The 15,194-nt window shown below is 37.5% G+C and overlaps 1 protein-coding gene across 1 annotated transcript in view; it reads left to right on the top strand.

Annotated features, from left to right (window-relative positions):
* NDUFS4 (NADH:ubiquinone oxidoreductase subunit S4) overlaps window positions 1-15,194 on the top strand; it is a 113,214-nt gene that overhangs the window by 36,534 nt on the left and 61,486 nt on the right. Inside the window, exon 3 of the mRNA XM_008262198.3 lies at window positions 3,847-3,925. Coding sequence (XP_008260420.2) covers window positions 3,847-3,925 — 79 coding nt within the window. The remainder of the gene's footprint in view (window positions 1-3,846; window positions 3,926-15,194) is intronic.

Raw genomic sequence — 15,194 nt, forward strand, 5'->3', positions numbered from 1 at the left:
GTTCCTGATGGTACAGGCACTCTGGAAGACAGTCTTTCAGTTTGTTACAAAGGTAAACATAGTCTTAGCATAGGAGCAGTTGTGCTCCCAGATATTTACCCTTATAAGTTGCAAAGTTATGTGCACACAGAAATAGGTACATCAGTGTTTTTAATAAAGTTAATCCAAATGTCTATCAATAGATAACTGGATAAAGAGAATGTGGTGTGTTGGTAAGTTTTTGAAAGATGTTACTATATCTATTTTTTTTTTTTTTTTTTTTGACAGGCAGAGTGGACAGAGAGAGAGACAGAGAGAAAGGTCTTCCTTTGCCATTGGTTCACCCTCCAATGGCTGCTGCAGCCGGCGCACTGCGACCGGTATACCGCGCTGATCTGATGGCAGGAGCCAGGTGCTTCTCCTGGTCTCCCATGGGGTGCAGGGCCCAAGCACTTGAGCCATCCTCCACTGCACTCCCTGGCCACAGCAGAGAGCTGGACTGGAAGAGGGGCAGCCGGGACAGAATCCGGCGCCCCGACCGGGACTAGAACCCGGTGTGCCGGAGCTGCAAGGCGGAGGATTAGCCTAGTGAGCCGCGGCGCCGGCCTACTATATCTATTTTTAAAGAAAAATGTTATGAGTTGAATTTCTATGGGGGGATTAATAAAACAAGCAGGAGCTCTGCCCAGTTTCACTTATTAGAAGCATTTGTACTATTATCACTAGGAGAAACTTTAGAGCTGTGAGTTCTTTATTTTATAAGTTTACAAGGAAGTGCTGAAACCGGGGTTAGAAATAAGGTCTCTTGATTCCATCACCAGAATATTTTTTTCGTCTTAAAGGGAACTTACACAAAAAAGTAAATATAATAATGACTTGTATATTTTAATAATAGTAATTGATAATAACAGCCCTCAGGAGTTTATTCTGTGGGCTCAGAATTAAGGTTGATACTTGAGTAATCTGGAAACGTAAACAAACCAATCAACAAAACAAATAGGACAGAAATAAAAGCACTCCTGAGACAAACTTTTTCTGGAGTTTACAAAATAAGCACTGAACTGCACATTAAATAAAATTATGATTTCCTTTTTTTAAGATTTATTTATTTGAAAGGCAGAGATGCAGATAGAGAGAGAGAGAATCTTCCATCTGTGGGTTCACTCCTCAAGTGGCTGCCATGGCCTGGGGCTGGGCCAGGCTGAAGGCAGGAGCCAGGAGCTTCTTCTGAGTTTCCCACATGGGTGCTAGGGGCGCAAGTTGAGCCATCTTCTACTGCGTTGTTCTCAGGCCGTTAGCAAGGAGCTCAGGTACTCCATTGTGGGATGCATCAGTGTTAACTGCTAGGCTAAACACTTCCTATAGATTATATTTTATAGGTACAATTGATTAACGCTATGTACAAATTGATGCTGGACCTCTGTTGTTACCTTATCTATCTAGAACTGAAAGAAAAATTGATTCTGTTAACAATTACTCAGTTTCAAGGTAGTTACTCAGAACAAGACCTGGTATAACTTACACCAACACAAATTATATATGATTTTTTTCTGAGGAGTTTTTTCTGAAATAAATTATATGTTTGTCTCTATATCTATATAAAATGTAAATACAATTTTAATAAATGTGACTATATTATGTATATATAATGTGAATATAAAATTCCTATTTATGATCTCTATATTCTAGCCTATCTTAAATGTCTTTCCTAAGAAAAAATTTTAATTGTGATTTTTAACTTTCTGGTAGTTTTATTTAACATTTTTTAAAAATTTGTGTTACCTTTTGCATACACCTTGATAAAAATGAGTTAATTTTCTCTCTGTGTTTTTGTTTATAATAAGTAGTTCACCAGGCCATCAAAGAAGGAGGTACCTTTCTCTGAAGGGAGGAGAGAACTTCCACTTTGATTATGGCCTTGTCTAAATAAGATCGGAGTTGGCGAACTCAAGAGGCTTCCATAGCCTTGGCAGCTCATGACAAGAGTCTTGGGTGATTACTGGCGTCATAAACTAGAGTGTCAGTTGTTAAATCAACAACAGGAGTCACTGTGCACTTACTGCCCATGTAGGATCTCTGTCCTTAATGTGTTGTACTACGTGAATTAACGGTATAACTAGTACTCAAATAGTACTTTATACTTTGTGTGTGTGTGGGTGCAAACTGTTGAAATCTTTACTTAGTATATACTAAATTGATCTTCTGTATATAAAGAGAATTGAAAATGAATCTTGATGTGAATGGGATGAGAAAGGGAATGGGAGATGGGATGGTTGCGGGTGGGAGGGAGGTTATGGGGGGGGAAAAGCAACTATAATCCAAAAGTTGTATTTTGGGAATTTATATTTATTAAATAAAAGTAAAAAAAAATAAATAGTTCACATTGGTTTACAGAACATGTTATATAGCTTTATTCTTAAAATTAAAATTATTAATAAAATTAAATATATTCTTAAATTATATTTTGCTTTGTAAATTTAAAAAATTTACTTGGATTACAACTAACAAACACTAAAATTTTATCATACAACTTGAGATAATTGTTTAAATTAAACTTGCTGTGTATTCAAAATTGTACAGCCCAAAGAACAGAGTTTTATATAATTTGCATGATTTTGAGCCAACAAGTCCCTAATTTAGAGAAACAAGTTCTCATCTTTGTATGTTTTTCTTGTAATATGTGAATTTGGTTCAGTCTTCAAAATTTATTGTGTAATTGGGCTTGATTTCTAGAATAAATAGATTTTAAAAGGTTCTTAATTATACTTCTTTAATATTATGTCAACAACAAAGTGTATTTTAATTTTGTATAAATAAAATAGCTTCCAAGTACACCTGTTTAGTGTCTATGTATTTCTGAATGGAGCATTAACAGTGATAAAGATTATATAATATGTTAAATTTGGAATTCACAGTTTTTTGAAGATATATGTTCATAAAGCAGTGAAGCCCATTGTACAAGGCTTATGAGCAATCTAAGTTATCTGATTAGTGAATAGATTAAAGTGTGCATATAAAGTTTTGCATGTTATTAGGGATTATATTGTATTAAAAATGGACTGAATGCTATATATGAAAATTTAAACCATAATTGGAAATACTAACTTATTTTTGCAGAAGAAATCTACATAAGATAGCTTTAAGCCTGTAAAACTTTAAAATGTTAAAAATGTTATAATCTAGGAAAAAGTATGACATTTATTAGTATATGTGACAATGTATATGTGGAATGAAAAGACTGTTAGCTTTAAGTAATTTGTAGGGGATGAGGGTGGAAAGATTCTGATATCAAAATGCCAGATTCTGTGCCTGTTTTACTTCTAACTTAATATTGTTGTTTTCAACACTGTGAACAGGATACAAGACTAAACTAATAACATAAGTTAAAATAATCATATAAGTAATTCCTGTTTAAACTACTTTAGGTTTGAAATTAGAGTGAAAAAACTTTTTCTTATAATTCCCCCTCCCCACCCTACTTCTGATGCCATCACTTAGGAATCAGCATTCCAGAACAGTTGGTCTGGCTTTGCATGATTCTGCCTGGTCCTGACAAACCAGCCACTGTATACTCATAGAGAGCAATACAGTACTTGTCACTGGTGGCCTTTCTATGACAGAGAGCCTGTAGACTGACATAAAGTGCAGCCTGTTGTGAACTGTCAAGTGAGAGTCTGCCAAAAACCCAGCAGACAGAACTAATTGGGGAGAGAAAGGACTTTTGTGCCCTCTTCTCTTTCTTTCCCTTCTTTCATTTTTTTTTTTAAATAAGACAGATATTGTAAAGTAGCTTGTTTATGTAAGATTTGTCTGCTTCTCTTTTCTTGTTGCATGGATCATTTTTTAACTTCAAATCTTGCACTGCAGGTTGTTTAGCACTTCCACATGGAGGTTGGTGCCGGACCAAACTCGAGAGAAACAACTCATAACAGTGGATGAAAAATTGGTAAGGATTTTCCAATACACACTGCTATGATTCTGCCTTCGGGGTTACTTTTGTACTATAGATATTCAGTATGGTATTTTGGGTTTTTCTAGGAAAGCTACTTGAATTTCTAGACTATGTATACATTTTAAAAAGAAATATTTGTCATAGAAAGATAATTTAAGCATTCTACATAAAGTCATGTACAACTATTAAAAAATAAAAATTATGGAAGGATTCCCTTTTTGTGGCATTAATTAGTATCATTTGGAACACTTTCACTTTTGTAATGAGTGTATCCTTTTTTCTCAGTTACACTCCTATAATAAAGTTGTGATATACTTACCAGTATACTGAGTTTTCCTAGACCTTTTCTATTTTGTTATGTGTATGTATATGTACACACACACATACACACCACCATTTGTATATATGCATGCAATTGAATTACAACTACCAACACCTTAATTTTGGCAGCCATTACTTATAGCATTTTTACTGTGTAGGCTGTTACTTTAGGTGTGATTTGTTATTTATGCTTACCTTGTACAATAACATAAATTTTATGGTGTTTCTAAGACTTCTGTAGAAATGTATAATGGTATAGCATAATTTTCATTTTATATCTGATTTACTGTTAACAGTCAAATAAATGGATATGTTTCTTAACTATTCCCCATCTAAATGTTGTACAGTCTATCACTTTGTAAGCATAATCTAAATAATAGGTCGCATTTAAATTTCTTTTTTACTATTAAAGATACAAACAGGTAAGCTGGCTGACAATTTGGAAAATTCATATCTTAGGCCTCAGGCTGGTTGGTTTTATCTTCAAGTTATTTCTTTTCTTTTTCCTTTTTTTTTTTTAAGATTTATTTTATTTATTTGAAAGGTCAAGTTACAGAGAGGAAGAGACAGGGTGAGAGATGTCTTCCATCTACTGGTTCACTCCCCAAATGGTCACAACAGCTGGGGCTGGGCCAGGAGGCAGGAGCTTCATCCAGTTCTCCCACATGAGTAAAGGGTCCCAAGCACTCGGGTTCTCCACTGCTTTCCCAGGCACATTAAGAAGGAGCTAGATCAGAAATAGTACAGCAGGGACATTAACTGGAGCCCATATGGGATGCTGGTGCTGCACATGGTGGCTTAACCCATTATGCTGGCTCCTCAAGTTATTTCTTAAATGAACCTACTGACATTTCTAGGCTATGTCATCTTACAGCTAAATCATTGCCATAGTTTGCTAATTTATCTCCCTCGGACTCCTTAATCTTTTATGATTCATTTTCTACAAGATAGGCAGAATGGTTGTTTTTTAAAAAAACTTTTATTTACTTGAGAGAAAGAGAGTGAGAGAGAGACACGCACAGAGACAAAAAGAAAGAGCTTCCATCTGCTGGTTCATTCCCCAAATGCTTGCATGTCTGAGGCTGAGCCAGGCTATAGCTGAGAGCCAGTAACTGGAACCTAGTCTAAGACTCCCTCATGGGTGATAGAGACCCTTACCTGCTGTCTTCTAGGTTTCTGGAGCAGAGATTCAAACCCAGGCACTATGAAATGGGATGCATATGTCCCAAGTGACATCTTAACTGCTATACCAGTCTCCTACCTTGAGCATAGTCTTTTTTTTTTCTTTTTCTTTCTTTCTTTTTTTTTTTTTAAGATTTGTTTATTTGAAAGAGTTACAGAGAGCGGAAGAGACACAGAGAGAGGTCTTCCATCGGTTGGTTCACTCCCCAGATGGCTGCAATGGCTGGAGCTGAGCCGATCCGAAGTCAGGAGCCAGGAGCTTCTTCTGGGTCTCCCACGTGGGTGCAGGGGCTTTATCAGGCCATAGCAGAGAGCTGGATCAGAAGAGGAGCAGCCAGGACTAGAACCGGCACCCCGGGCTCTAACCCACTGCACCACACGCTGGCCCCAGTGAGCATAGTCTTTTCAAAATGCTTGTTTTGTACCTTTTTATGTAAAATTCTTGGGTCTTTCTGTTCCTTTAGAATAAACATTACAATCTTAAGCTGGACTTTTAAAAAGATCCTTTTTTTCTTTCTAGAAAGATTTAGGCGTTATTATTTGAAAGGCAGAGTGAGAGAGGGAGAGACTGATTCACCCTCCAGATGATCACAGTAGCCACGGCTGGTCTGGACTGAAGCCAAAAGCCTGGAATTCCATCTGAATCTCCCATGTGGATCCTGGAACTCTACCTGGGTTCCAGAGGCTGGCACTTGGGCCTTCTGCTTCTTTCTCAGGCAAGTTAGCAGGGAGCTAAATTGGAAGCAGAACAACCAGTGCTCCATCTGGCATTGCAAGTTGTGGCTTAACCTTCATATGTGCCACTTCATCTGCCATAATACCTGGCCTTTGAGAACTTGCATGATTTAGCTGCTGTTTTCCTCTCTAGGTATATCATCTACCACTGTCTTAAATTCTGTGCTACAGCCACACCAAGCCTGCATCAGGGCATTCAGAGTTTGTATTCCTACTACCTGGACCTTTTTACTCTCCTCAAGTCTTCATCCATTTACCATTTCTTTTTTCTAAAGATGTTAATAAAACACCAGTTGCTTAGTTTAGTATAAAAGAAATAAGATCATAGACAGGGGCTGGCGTCATGGCTCACTTGGTTAATCCTCTGCCTGCGGTGCCGGCATCCCATATGGGCGCTGGGTTCTAGTTCCAGTTGCTTCTCTTCCAGTCCAGCTCTCTGCTGTGCCCCAAGTGCTTGGGCCCCTGCACCCACGTGGGAGACCAGGAGGAGGCACCTGGCTCTTGGCTTCGGATCGGTGCAACGCCAGCCATAGCGGCCATTTGGAGGGTGAACCAATGGAAGGAAGAAGACCTTTCTCTATGTCTCTCTTTGTCTCTCTCTCACTGTCTAACTCTGTCAAATAAAAAAAAAATAAGATCATAGTATGTGTGAAAGGAGGAAGATTTTCACATCCCATGTGTTCATTAATTAATGAGAGCACAAATCTCTGTCCCCCCCCCCTTTTTTTAATATATTTATTTATTTATTTAAAAGAGTTACAGGCAGGGATCTTCTATCCACATTTTCACTCCCCAAGTGGCTGCTACAGCCAGGGCTGGACCAGGCTGTAGCCAGGAGTCAGTAATTCTATCTGGGTCTCTAAGGTGGGTTGCAGGGGCCTAGGTATTTGAGTTATCTTCGGCTGCCTTCCCAGTCACATTAGAGGAAGCTGGATAGGAAGTGGAATAGCTGGGACTTAAATTTGCTGCAGTTGCAATCTGCGGCTTAACTCCTGAGGACACCATCTCTTTTAAGTCCCAAGAGGTTGCCCAAGAGCTTATTTCAATGTTATGGTTTATTTTCTATAAAACTCTCAAATTTTAGAGTTCATTAATAACTCTTCTAAGTTCCTTTCTTTCTGGTTTAAAAAGTTAGTGAATCAGCCAGGAATACATTGTTCTCGGGGCCAACATTGTGGAGTAGTGGGTAAAGCTGCTGCCTGTGATGCTGGCATCCTGTGTGGGCACCAGTTTGTGTCCCAGCTGCTCCACTTACGATCCAGCTCCCTGCTGATGGTTTCAGAAAAGCAGCAGAAGATGGCCCAAGTGCTTAGGCCCCTGCCACCCTGTGGAAGACCTGGAGGAAGCTTCAGGCTCCCAGCTCCTGGCTTCTGCTTGGCTGAGCACTGGCCATTGCAGCCATTTGGGGAATGAAACAGCAGATGGCGGATATCTCTGTCTCTGTCTGGCTCTCTCTCTCTCTGTGTAACTCTTTCAAATAAATAAATCTTAAAGAAAAAATATGTATATGGCTTTCAACAAGGTTCTATTAAGCATACCAGAGAATTATACAGACTGATTTAATTTCATGTTTTTAATTATGTCATAAAATCATTTGTATATTTTTGAATCTTGTAGATTTTGCCCAGGTTTGTTACATTGTTTTTGAAATGTACCAGTCAAAATGTCAATATGATATTCTAACTGAAATCAGTTGAAGTCTTATATGTAGTTATTGATAGTTATTGAAGTAATGTTTAATATGGATAACTGAAACGCATAGTTAATTTTCAAATGTGATTTTAGCCATTCATATAGCTTTGTATTCAATTAAAGTGTTAAATAATCCATTGATAACATAATTCTAATAAAGGTTTCATGTCTTTTTGTTCTTACAACACCCTCTAATGGAGGGCTTGGTAACTAGCATCATGACAAGACCAGTGATTTAAAAGGGCACTTCTAGAAATGCTGAGTAATCGGAGTTCATTTATTTTACATTTTAAACAATAAAAAATTTTATATAAAGTGTGTATCTGTATTATTGATAACATTTTTCAAAATCTGAAGTAAATTCTTCTGAGTATTTTAAATGACAGGGAAACAGAATTTTATGTCACTGTTATATAATGTTTACCGTTTTATTGCCTGGGCGTCTAGTAGGTAACAAAATAAATAAAAGCTGAACTGCTGGAGGGAGATGATGGTTGGGTCACAGTATGTGTGAGTGAAGCCTTCCCCAGCTAGGCTTCTGAGGGTGGTTAGTCTTCTGTCCTTTTTTATTACACTGAACAATTGGTTCTCCAATTTCTCTTTTAAAAATTTCTGGTTAACTGACTCTCATTCCTTTGTGAGGCTGCTCTTTTTTTATTACTGATTAGCTATAATTTTTAGAAAGTTTTACTTATGGAGAGAACAGAAGCTTTGCAACAAATGATGATGAGATAATTATATATTTATATGTAAAAACTCTTCACCCATACCTTGTACTATACACAAAAATTAACTCCCAGATCCTAAATATAAATCCATGATGCTACATTTAAAACTCAAAAATTTTTATTTTCTTTTTTCTAAGATTATTGTAAGAATTTTTTTTGAAGGCCGTCGCTGTGGCTCACTTGGCTAATCCGCCTGCGGTGCCAGCACCCCAGGTTCTAGTCCTGGTTGGGGCGCCAGGTACCAATCCCGGTTGCTCCTCTTACAGTCCAGCTCTCTGCTGTGGCCTGGGAGGGCAGCAGAGGATGGCCCAAGTGCTTGGGTCCCTGCACCCGCATGGGAGACCAGGAGGAAGCACCTGGCTCCTGGCTTCGGATCGGTGCAGCGCCAGCCATAGCGGCCATTTGGGGGGTGAACCAACGAAAGGAAGACCTTTCTCTCTGTCTCTCTCTCACTGTCTATAACTCTCTGTCTCTCTCTCTCTCTCACTGTCTAACTCTGCCTGCAAAAAAATTTTTTTTTGAAGATTTATTTATTTGAAAGACAGTTATAGAGGCACAGAGAGGTCTTCCATTTGCTGGTTCACTGCTTAAATGACTGCAACAGCTCAAACTGGGCCGATTGGAAGCCAGGAGCCAGGAGCTTCTTCCAGGTCTCCCACATGGGTGCAGGGGCCCAAGGACTTGGGGCATTTTCTACTGGTTTCCACGCCATAGCAGAGAGCTGGATCAGAACAGCCAGGATTTAAACCGGCACCCATATGGGATTCCAGCACTGCAGGCCGTGCTTTGGCTTTACCTGCTATGAGAAGCACTGGTCCCCAACATTTTTAATTTCTAGAAGAAAGTGTAAGAGAAAATATTTGTAACTTTAGGTTAGTCTGATGGTTTTTTGAATACACACCAAAGCATGATCCACTTTAAAAATTCTGCTGTTTAAAAGGCAGTGTGGAGAGAATTGAAATACAAGCCACAGTTTAGGAGAAATTATTTGGAAAATACATATCTAAAAAAGGAGTTGTAACTAGAAAATTCAAACAACACTAATAAAAGGAACCAGGCCCAAAAGACTGTATGCTGTATGGTTCCATATATTTGACTTTTTTTTTTTTTTAATATTATTTATTTGAGAGGCAGAGTTAGAGAGGGAGAGACAGAGAGAGAGGTCTTCCATCTGTTGGTTGACCTCCCAAATGGTCGCAGTGGTTGGAACGGGGCACCAATCCAAGAGCTTCTTCTGGGTCTCCTACATGGGTGCAGGGGCCAAGTATTTGGACCATCTTCCACTGCTTTCCTAGGCTGTTAGCAGGGAGGTGGATCGGAAGTGGAGCAGCCAAGGCTTGAACAGGCACTCATATGGGATGCTGGTGCCGCAGGCAGAGACTTAACCTACTGTATACCACAACATTGGCCCCTTATTTGACTTCCTCCCCTCCCCTCCCTCCTTCCCTCCTTCCCTCCTTCCCTCCTTCCCTCCTTCCCTCCTTCCCTCCTTCCCTCCTTCCCTCCTTCCCTCCTTCCCTCCTTCCCTCCTTCCCTCCTTCCCTCCTTCCCTCCTTCCCTCCTTCCCTCCTTCCCTCCTTCCCTCCTTCCCTCCTTCCCTCCTTCCCTCCTTCCCTCCTTCCCTCCTTCCCTCCTTCCCTCCTTCCTTCCTTCCTTCCTTCCTTCCTTCCTTCCTTCCTTCCTTCCTTCCTTCCTTCCTTCCTTCCTTCTTTTAAGGATTTATTTATTTATTTGAAAGGCAGAGTTACAGAGAGGCAGAGACAAAGAAAGAGGTCTTTGTTCTGCTGGTTCACTCCCCAAATGGTCTCGAGGGCCATAACTGGCCCATCCAGAGCCAGGAACCAGGAGCTTCTTCGTGGTCTCCCACGTGGGTGCAGGGGCCCAAGCACTTGGACCATCATCTTCTACTGGTTTCCCATGCCATAGCTGAGAGCTGGTTTCCCATGCCATAGCTGAGAGTTGGATCGGAAGTAGAGCAGCTGGTCTTTTACTGGTGCCCATATGGGATGCTGGTACTGCAGGTGGTGGCTTTACCTGCTATGCCACAGCAGGGACCCCTTATTTGACTTTCAAATGGACAAAACTCTAGGGGTAGGAAATTGATGAGTGGTTGTCAGCACTGGATGTCTGAGGAGTTATTAACTGTAAAGGGAAGTGAGGAAATTTTGGAGAGTGATATAACTGTTCTTGATTAAGGTAGTGATTCTTCTTTCAAACCCATTTTTGTAAAAGAAAAAAATATAGTACTGTATATTGAAAAGATGAATTTTACTCTTTGTAAATTGTATCTCAATTTAAAAAGTAGGAAAATGCTATTTCTTAATTTGTTCTTCTACTTCCTTTTTTAAATCTACTTCCTTATCACTTCTATTCGTTGGTTCAACATCTGTCCTAATAATACATAGGGCATGCGGTTTTCTACATGACGATCTTCTGTATATTGAGCCGTTTGGTACCATGAATTACTGATTCTTAAAGGGTGTTCTGTAGGGTGCCTAAAACCTTTTCAGGAGGCCACACAGGCAAACTCTTTTTCATAATTATATTGTGTCTTTATTTGCTCTTCTCACTGTGTTGACATTACATTGATAGTGGAAAATAATACTGTTAAAACTATTGGCACCTTTGCACAACAAAGGCAGTAGACTTGATCTTTGCTATCAGTCATTGCATCTTGCATTTCTTCGCAGAGTTTTATAAACTAGTTTCATAATGTCCTGAATGAAGAAAAGCTTAAAAAAATTTTAAATTTATTTTTTAGAGAATGAATTTATTTACTTGAAAGAGACCCTGGGGGAGGTTTGGGGTGGGAGTTGGGGATGGGGAGAGAAAGAAAGAAAATATCTTCATTCTTCAGGTGGACTCAATAGCCAGTCTGGGCCAGGCTAAAGCCAGGAGCCAGAACCCCATTCCTGGTCTTCCACATGGGTGGCAGGGGCCCATCTGCTGCTGCTTTCCCAGGCATATTAGTAGGGAGCTGGATCAGAAGCAGAACAGCTGGGACTCAGCAGGCATTCCAATATGGGATGCTGGCATTGGAAGTGATAGTTTAACCCGCTATGCCACAACAAGGGCACTGAAAGAAGTGAAAACTTTTAAGTCTTTTTATGTTTCATCTAGCAAAACAGAAGTATGTAAAGCCCTTCGGCTCTTTTACTAGACTGCAATGGCTGTCTCCAGGGAAAGCCTTTGTTATAGTTGAGTTGTTGCAAACTGAATTGTTTTTACAATTATGGTTATTCAGTCTCCAGTACTTGGCAGACATTTTCTCAGAATTGACTCTGTCACTTCATGGAAGTGTTGCTCATGAAAAACTTCAAGCTTTCAATCAAAATTAGAAATTTTATAGAACCTGATTCTGCCACTGATCTGAACTTGACATTTTCCTAGTTCTTAAAGACTAGTGGACTTTTTGATAATGTTAACAAATGTGATCTTTGAACTTGTGTCATGAGGTATGGTTAACATTTGAAAGATCTGTAGTCCATTACTTTCTATGACAAAAGCATGATGTTATAGAATCATGCATGTGTAAAAATTTTCATTTAAAGTACAAGATACAGTGATAGAATTTAATGAACCAATTGTGAAAATATTAGTTCTAAAGTATTACTCCTTTTTATAATATGAAGGATACCAAAAAAGTTCATGGAAAATGAAATGACAAGGTGTTTGTTTTGGTGCACAAAATTTGAAATGAGTATTTTCTAAAAATGTATAGGAAATACATATTACGAAAAATGATGGATGGGGCTGGAGTCATGCTGCACCAGGCTCCTGGCTTCAGTGTGGTCCACTTCAGCTATTACGGCCATTTGGGAAATGAACCAGCAGATAGAAGATTCTCTCTCATTGTGTTTCTCCCTAACTCACCATAGTGCTGCCTTTCATATAAATAAAATAAATATTTAAAAAAGGATAGTTGGATTTCAAAACTTTTTGCACCAAAATAAACTTAATTTGATTTTCCACCAACATTTTAAGTGCCCTCATAAATGTGTGAAGATGACTTTTCTTCATATTTTAAAATCAAAATACCTAGGCACAGCAATTTGAGTGCAAGAACAGGTGTTAGAATTTGGCTGATTTCTACAAAAGACCAAGTTCTTGGAAAATGCACATTATGGAAAAAGTATGCATTGATTTCCAGAAAGTTTTTGCACCAAAATAAATATACCTTTTAATTCCATTGTTTCATGAACCTTTTGAAGTATCCTAGTATTAAGCTAGACATTTAAAGAGATTTTCAAGAATGCAAATGAGTGCCATCCTCAATTTTTTAGTTTTTGCAAACATTAAAATTTTGTTTATATTGATACATAATTGGCTTAAGTATATATTTTAAGATTTCCTCTATTTTAGTTTTTTGTATGATGTATATCTGTAAATATTAACCATATGAACAAAACCTCATTGGAGTCCTAGTAATTTTTAAAGACTGTAAAGAAGTTTTGAGACCAGAAATTTTGTAGATTGTTCTCATAAGCCTTCTTTTTTCTGGGTTAAACATTCCAGCTTGATTTATTTCACATAAGTTCTAGGTAATTAATCATCTTGATTACCTTCCAGTTTGACTGAATCTCTTTAAAATGTTGCCAGGATTTCTCATGATACTACAGATGTGGTCAAGGGAGTGGTGGGGATTATTGCCTCTGTTCTTTTCAATCACAGTGTTTTAGTAAGGCCACTTAAAATTTAGGTTCTCTTCTTATGTGGATTTCATGGAGGGTTAAAACATCAGTTCCTTTTCTGTGCATTATCAAGTTATATTTCTTCCATCTTGAGTTATAAGCTGTGTATTATTTTTATTATTCTCAGACTTACTCAAATAACATGTTACCAAGTGAAGCTTAATTTCTTTTTTATTGTTACATCTTGCAGACAGAAACTAATCTAGAGAGGATAATAAATCAAAGGAATTCTCAAAGTTTTGTGGATGTCTGTAGCATTATAAGTACAAAGAAAAATTTGTTTTCTTCTGTTTGTCAATTGTGTATTGACAATGTGTATCCTGGTTTTTTTTTTTTTTTTTTTTTTTTTTTTTAGGCATAAAATGTAGAAAGGAAAAGTCTGCCTAGCATTTTCTAGAGTAAAGAATCCATTCTCTTATTTTGAAACTGTGTACAATGTTAACATTGTTAGAGAACAAATCTGTAGAGAATAAGATTTTAGTAATTCCTGGATTCTGTTAGTAAATAATTTTAGAATACATGGTAAATTTGTAATCAGTCAACTTTGAGTGTCTTTTTTGTCTGTTATATATAAACTATCTAATCTTTTCATTTACTCTTGGAAAGAGTAAGAATTTGAATATACAAAGAGTAGATGGCAGTGTCCTTAAATGATCCTGTAAATTTATGTTTAAAAACACAATGTTTAAAATAAAGAATTTTCTGTAGGTTGCACCATTTGAATTTCCAAAAACGTGATAATTTCCTACAAATAATAAGGAAAGCTTACACATGGTGGTTTGTTTGGCTCTTGGTTTTTATTGCAGGAGAGACTGTGCCATGGAGGTTGGGTAAAGAATGTTTTTGCCTTTCTGCATTATTAAGAGGGTAACTTTTTTCCCTTTATGCCTCCCCCTGTGCACCAATCTCCTTTCAGTTACTTGAATGCCCACATCCAATGAGCATGTGCATATTGTCTTTTCATATTTATTTTGACTATACAAAAGAGAGATGTTAAATTTGCAATACATTTTAAAGATTTTGAGTATTGTTCCCCTCAAAAACCAGCCAAAACATAAGTTAGACCTACCCAGGTATACTTTTGCTTTTTAACCATTTTTATTACCTCTTTTTTTACATAATAATTCCTTGTTTGTAACAATTGCTTTATAGTAACTATTTACTACTAAAAATATCAGTACTAAAAACAGAAAAATACCCTCATGAAACATAAGAACAGCTTCAAGTTATTAGTAGAGATGATAAAAATTAGCTTTTACCATTTGGACATTACAATAGTTTTGTAAAAATTATTACATGTAAAAATTACAACATTATTATGTTGACTGCTGTCTTTCTTTCATTCTTCATTTATTAAGTACTTAGTGAGTACTCCTGTATACCAGTTACTATTCTTCTATGTTTGTATTGACTTTGAGCTTATTTTGTTTAAAATCTATTAAGCACCACCATTTTTACCTTTTAGAAAGGTTTTATGGTTATTTACACAGGCATCTTCGACTTAAATGCATGTCTGAAAGCAAACTTTTTATTTAGTAATCTGTAAATCTAAAATCTTTTGAGAAGGTATGGAATGGGGAAGGACAGCTATCATTTCAGAGCTTGTTGGAGAAATTATAGTATATATTGTAAAAAAATTAAGATTTTCAACATGTTATTATTCTTCTGTTAATACTTTGATTTAAAATTAGGTAATACTGTAAAATAATTAAAATTGGTGTCTGTTGCCTATTTATTGTATTTTACTACTTGACAGTCTTCCAAATAACAATGAACAGCAGTTAAAGCTTTTGTACTTGCTGATACCTGCAGTAAATAATTGCTATTTGATTAATAAGCTCATGGTACTGAGCACATGCTCAGCCATTGGAATTTTAATATTGCAGTTTTAGAACGTCTGTAAGCAGCAACAAC

The sequence above is a fragment of the Oryctolagus cuniculus genome, chromosome 14, assembly GCF_964237555.1.
Source record: "Oryctolagus cuniculus chromosome 14, mOryCun1.1, whole genome shotgun sequence".
Taxonomy (NCBI): Eukaryota; Metazoa; Chordata; class Mammalia; order Lagomorpha; family Leporidae; genus Oryctolagus; species Oryctolagus cuniculus.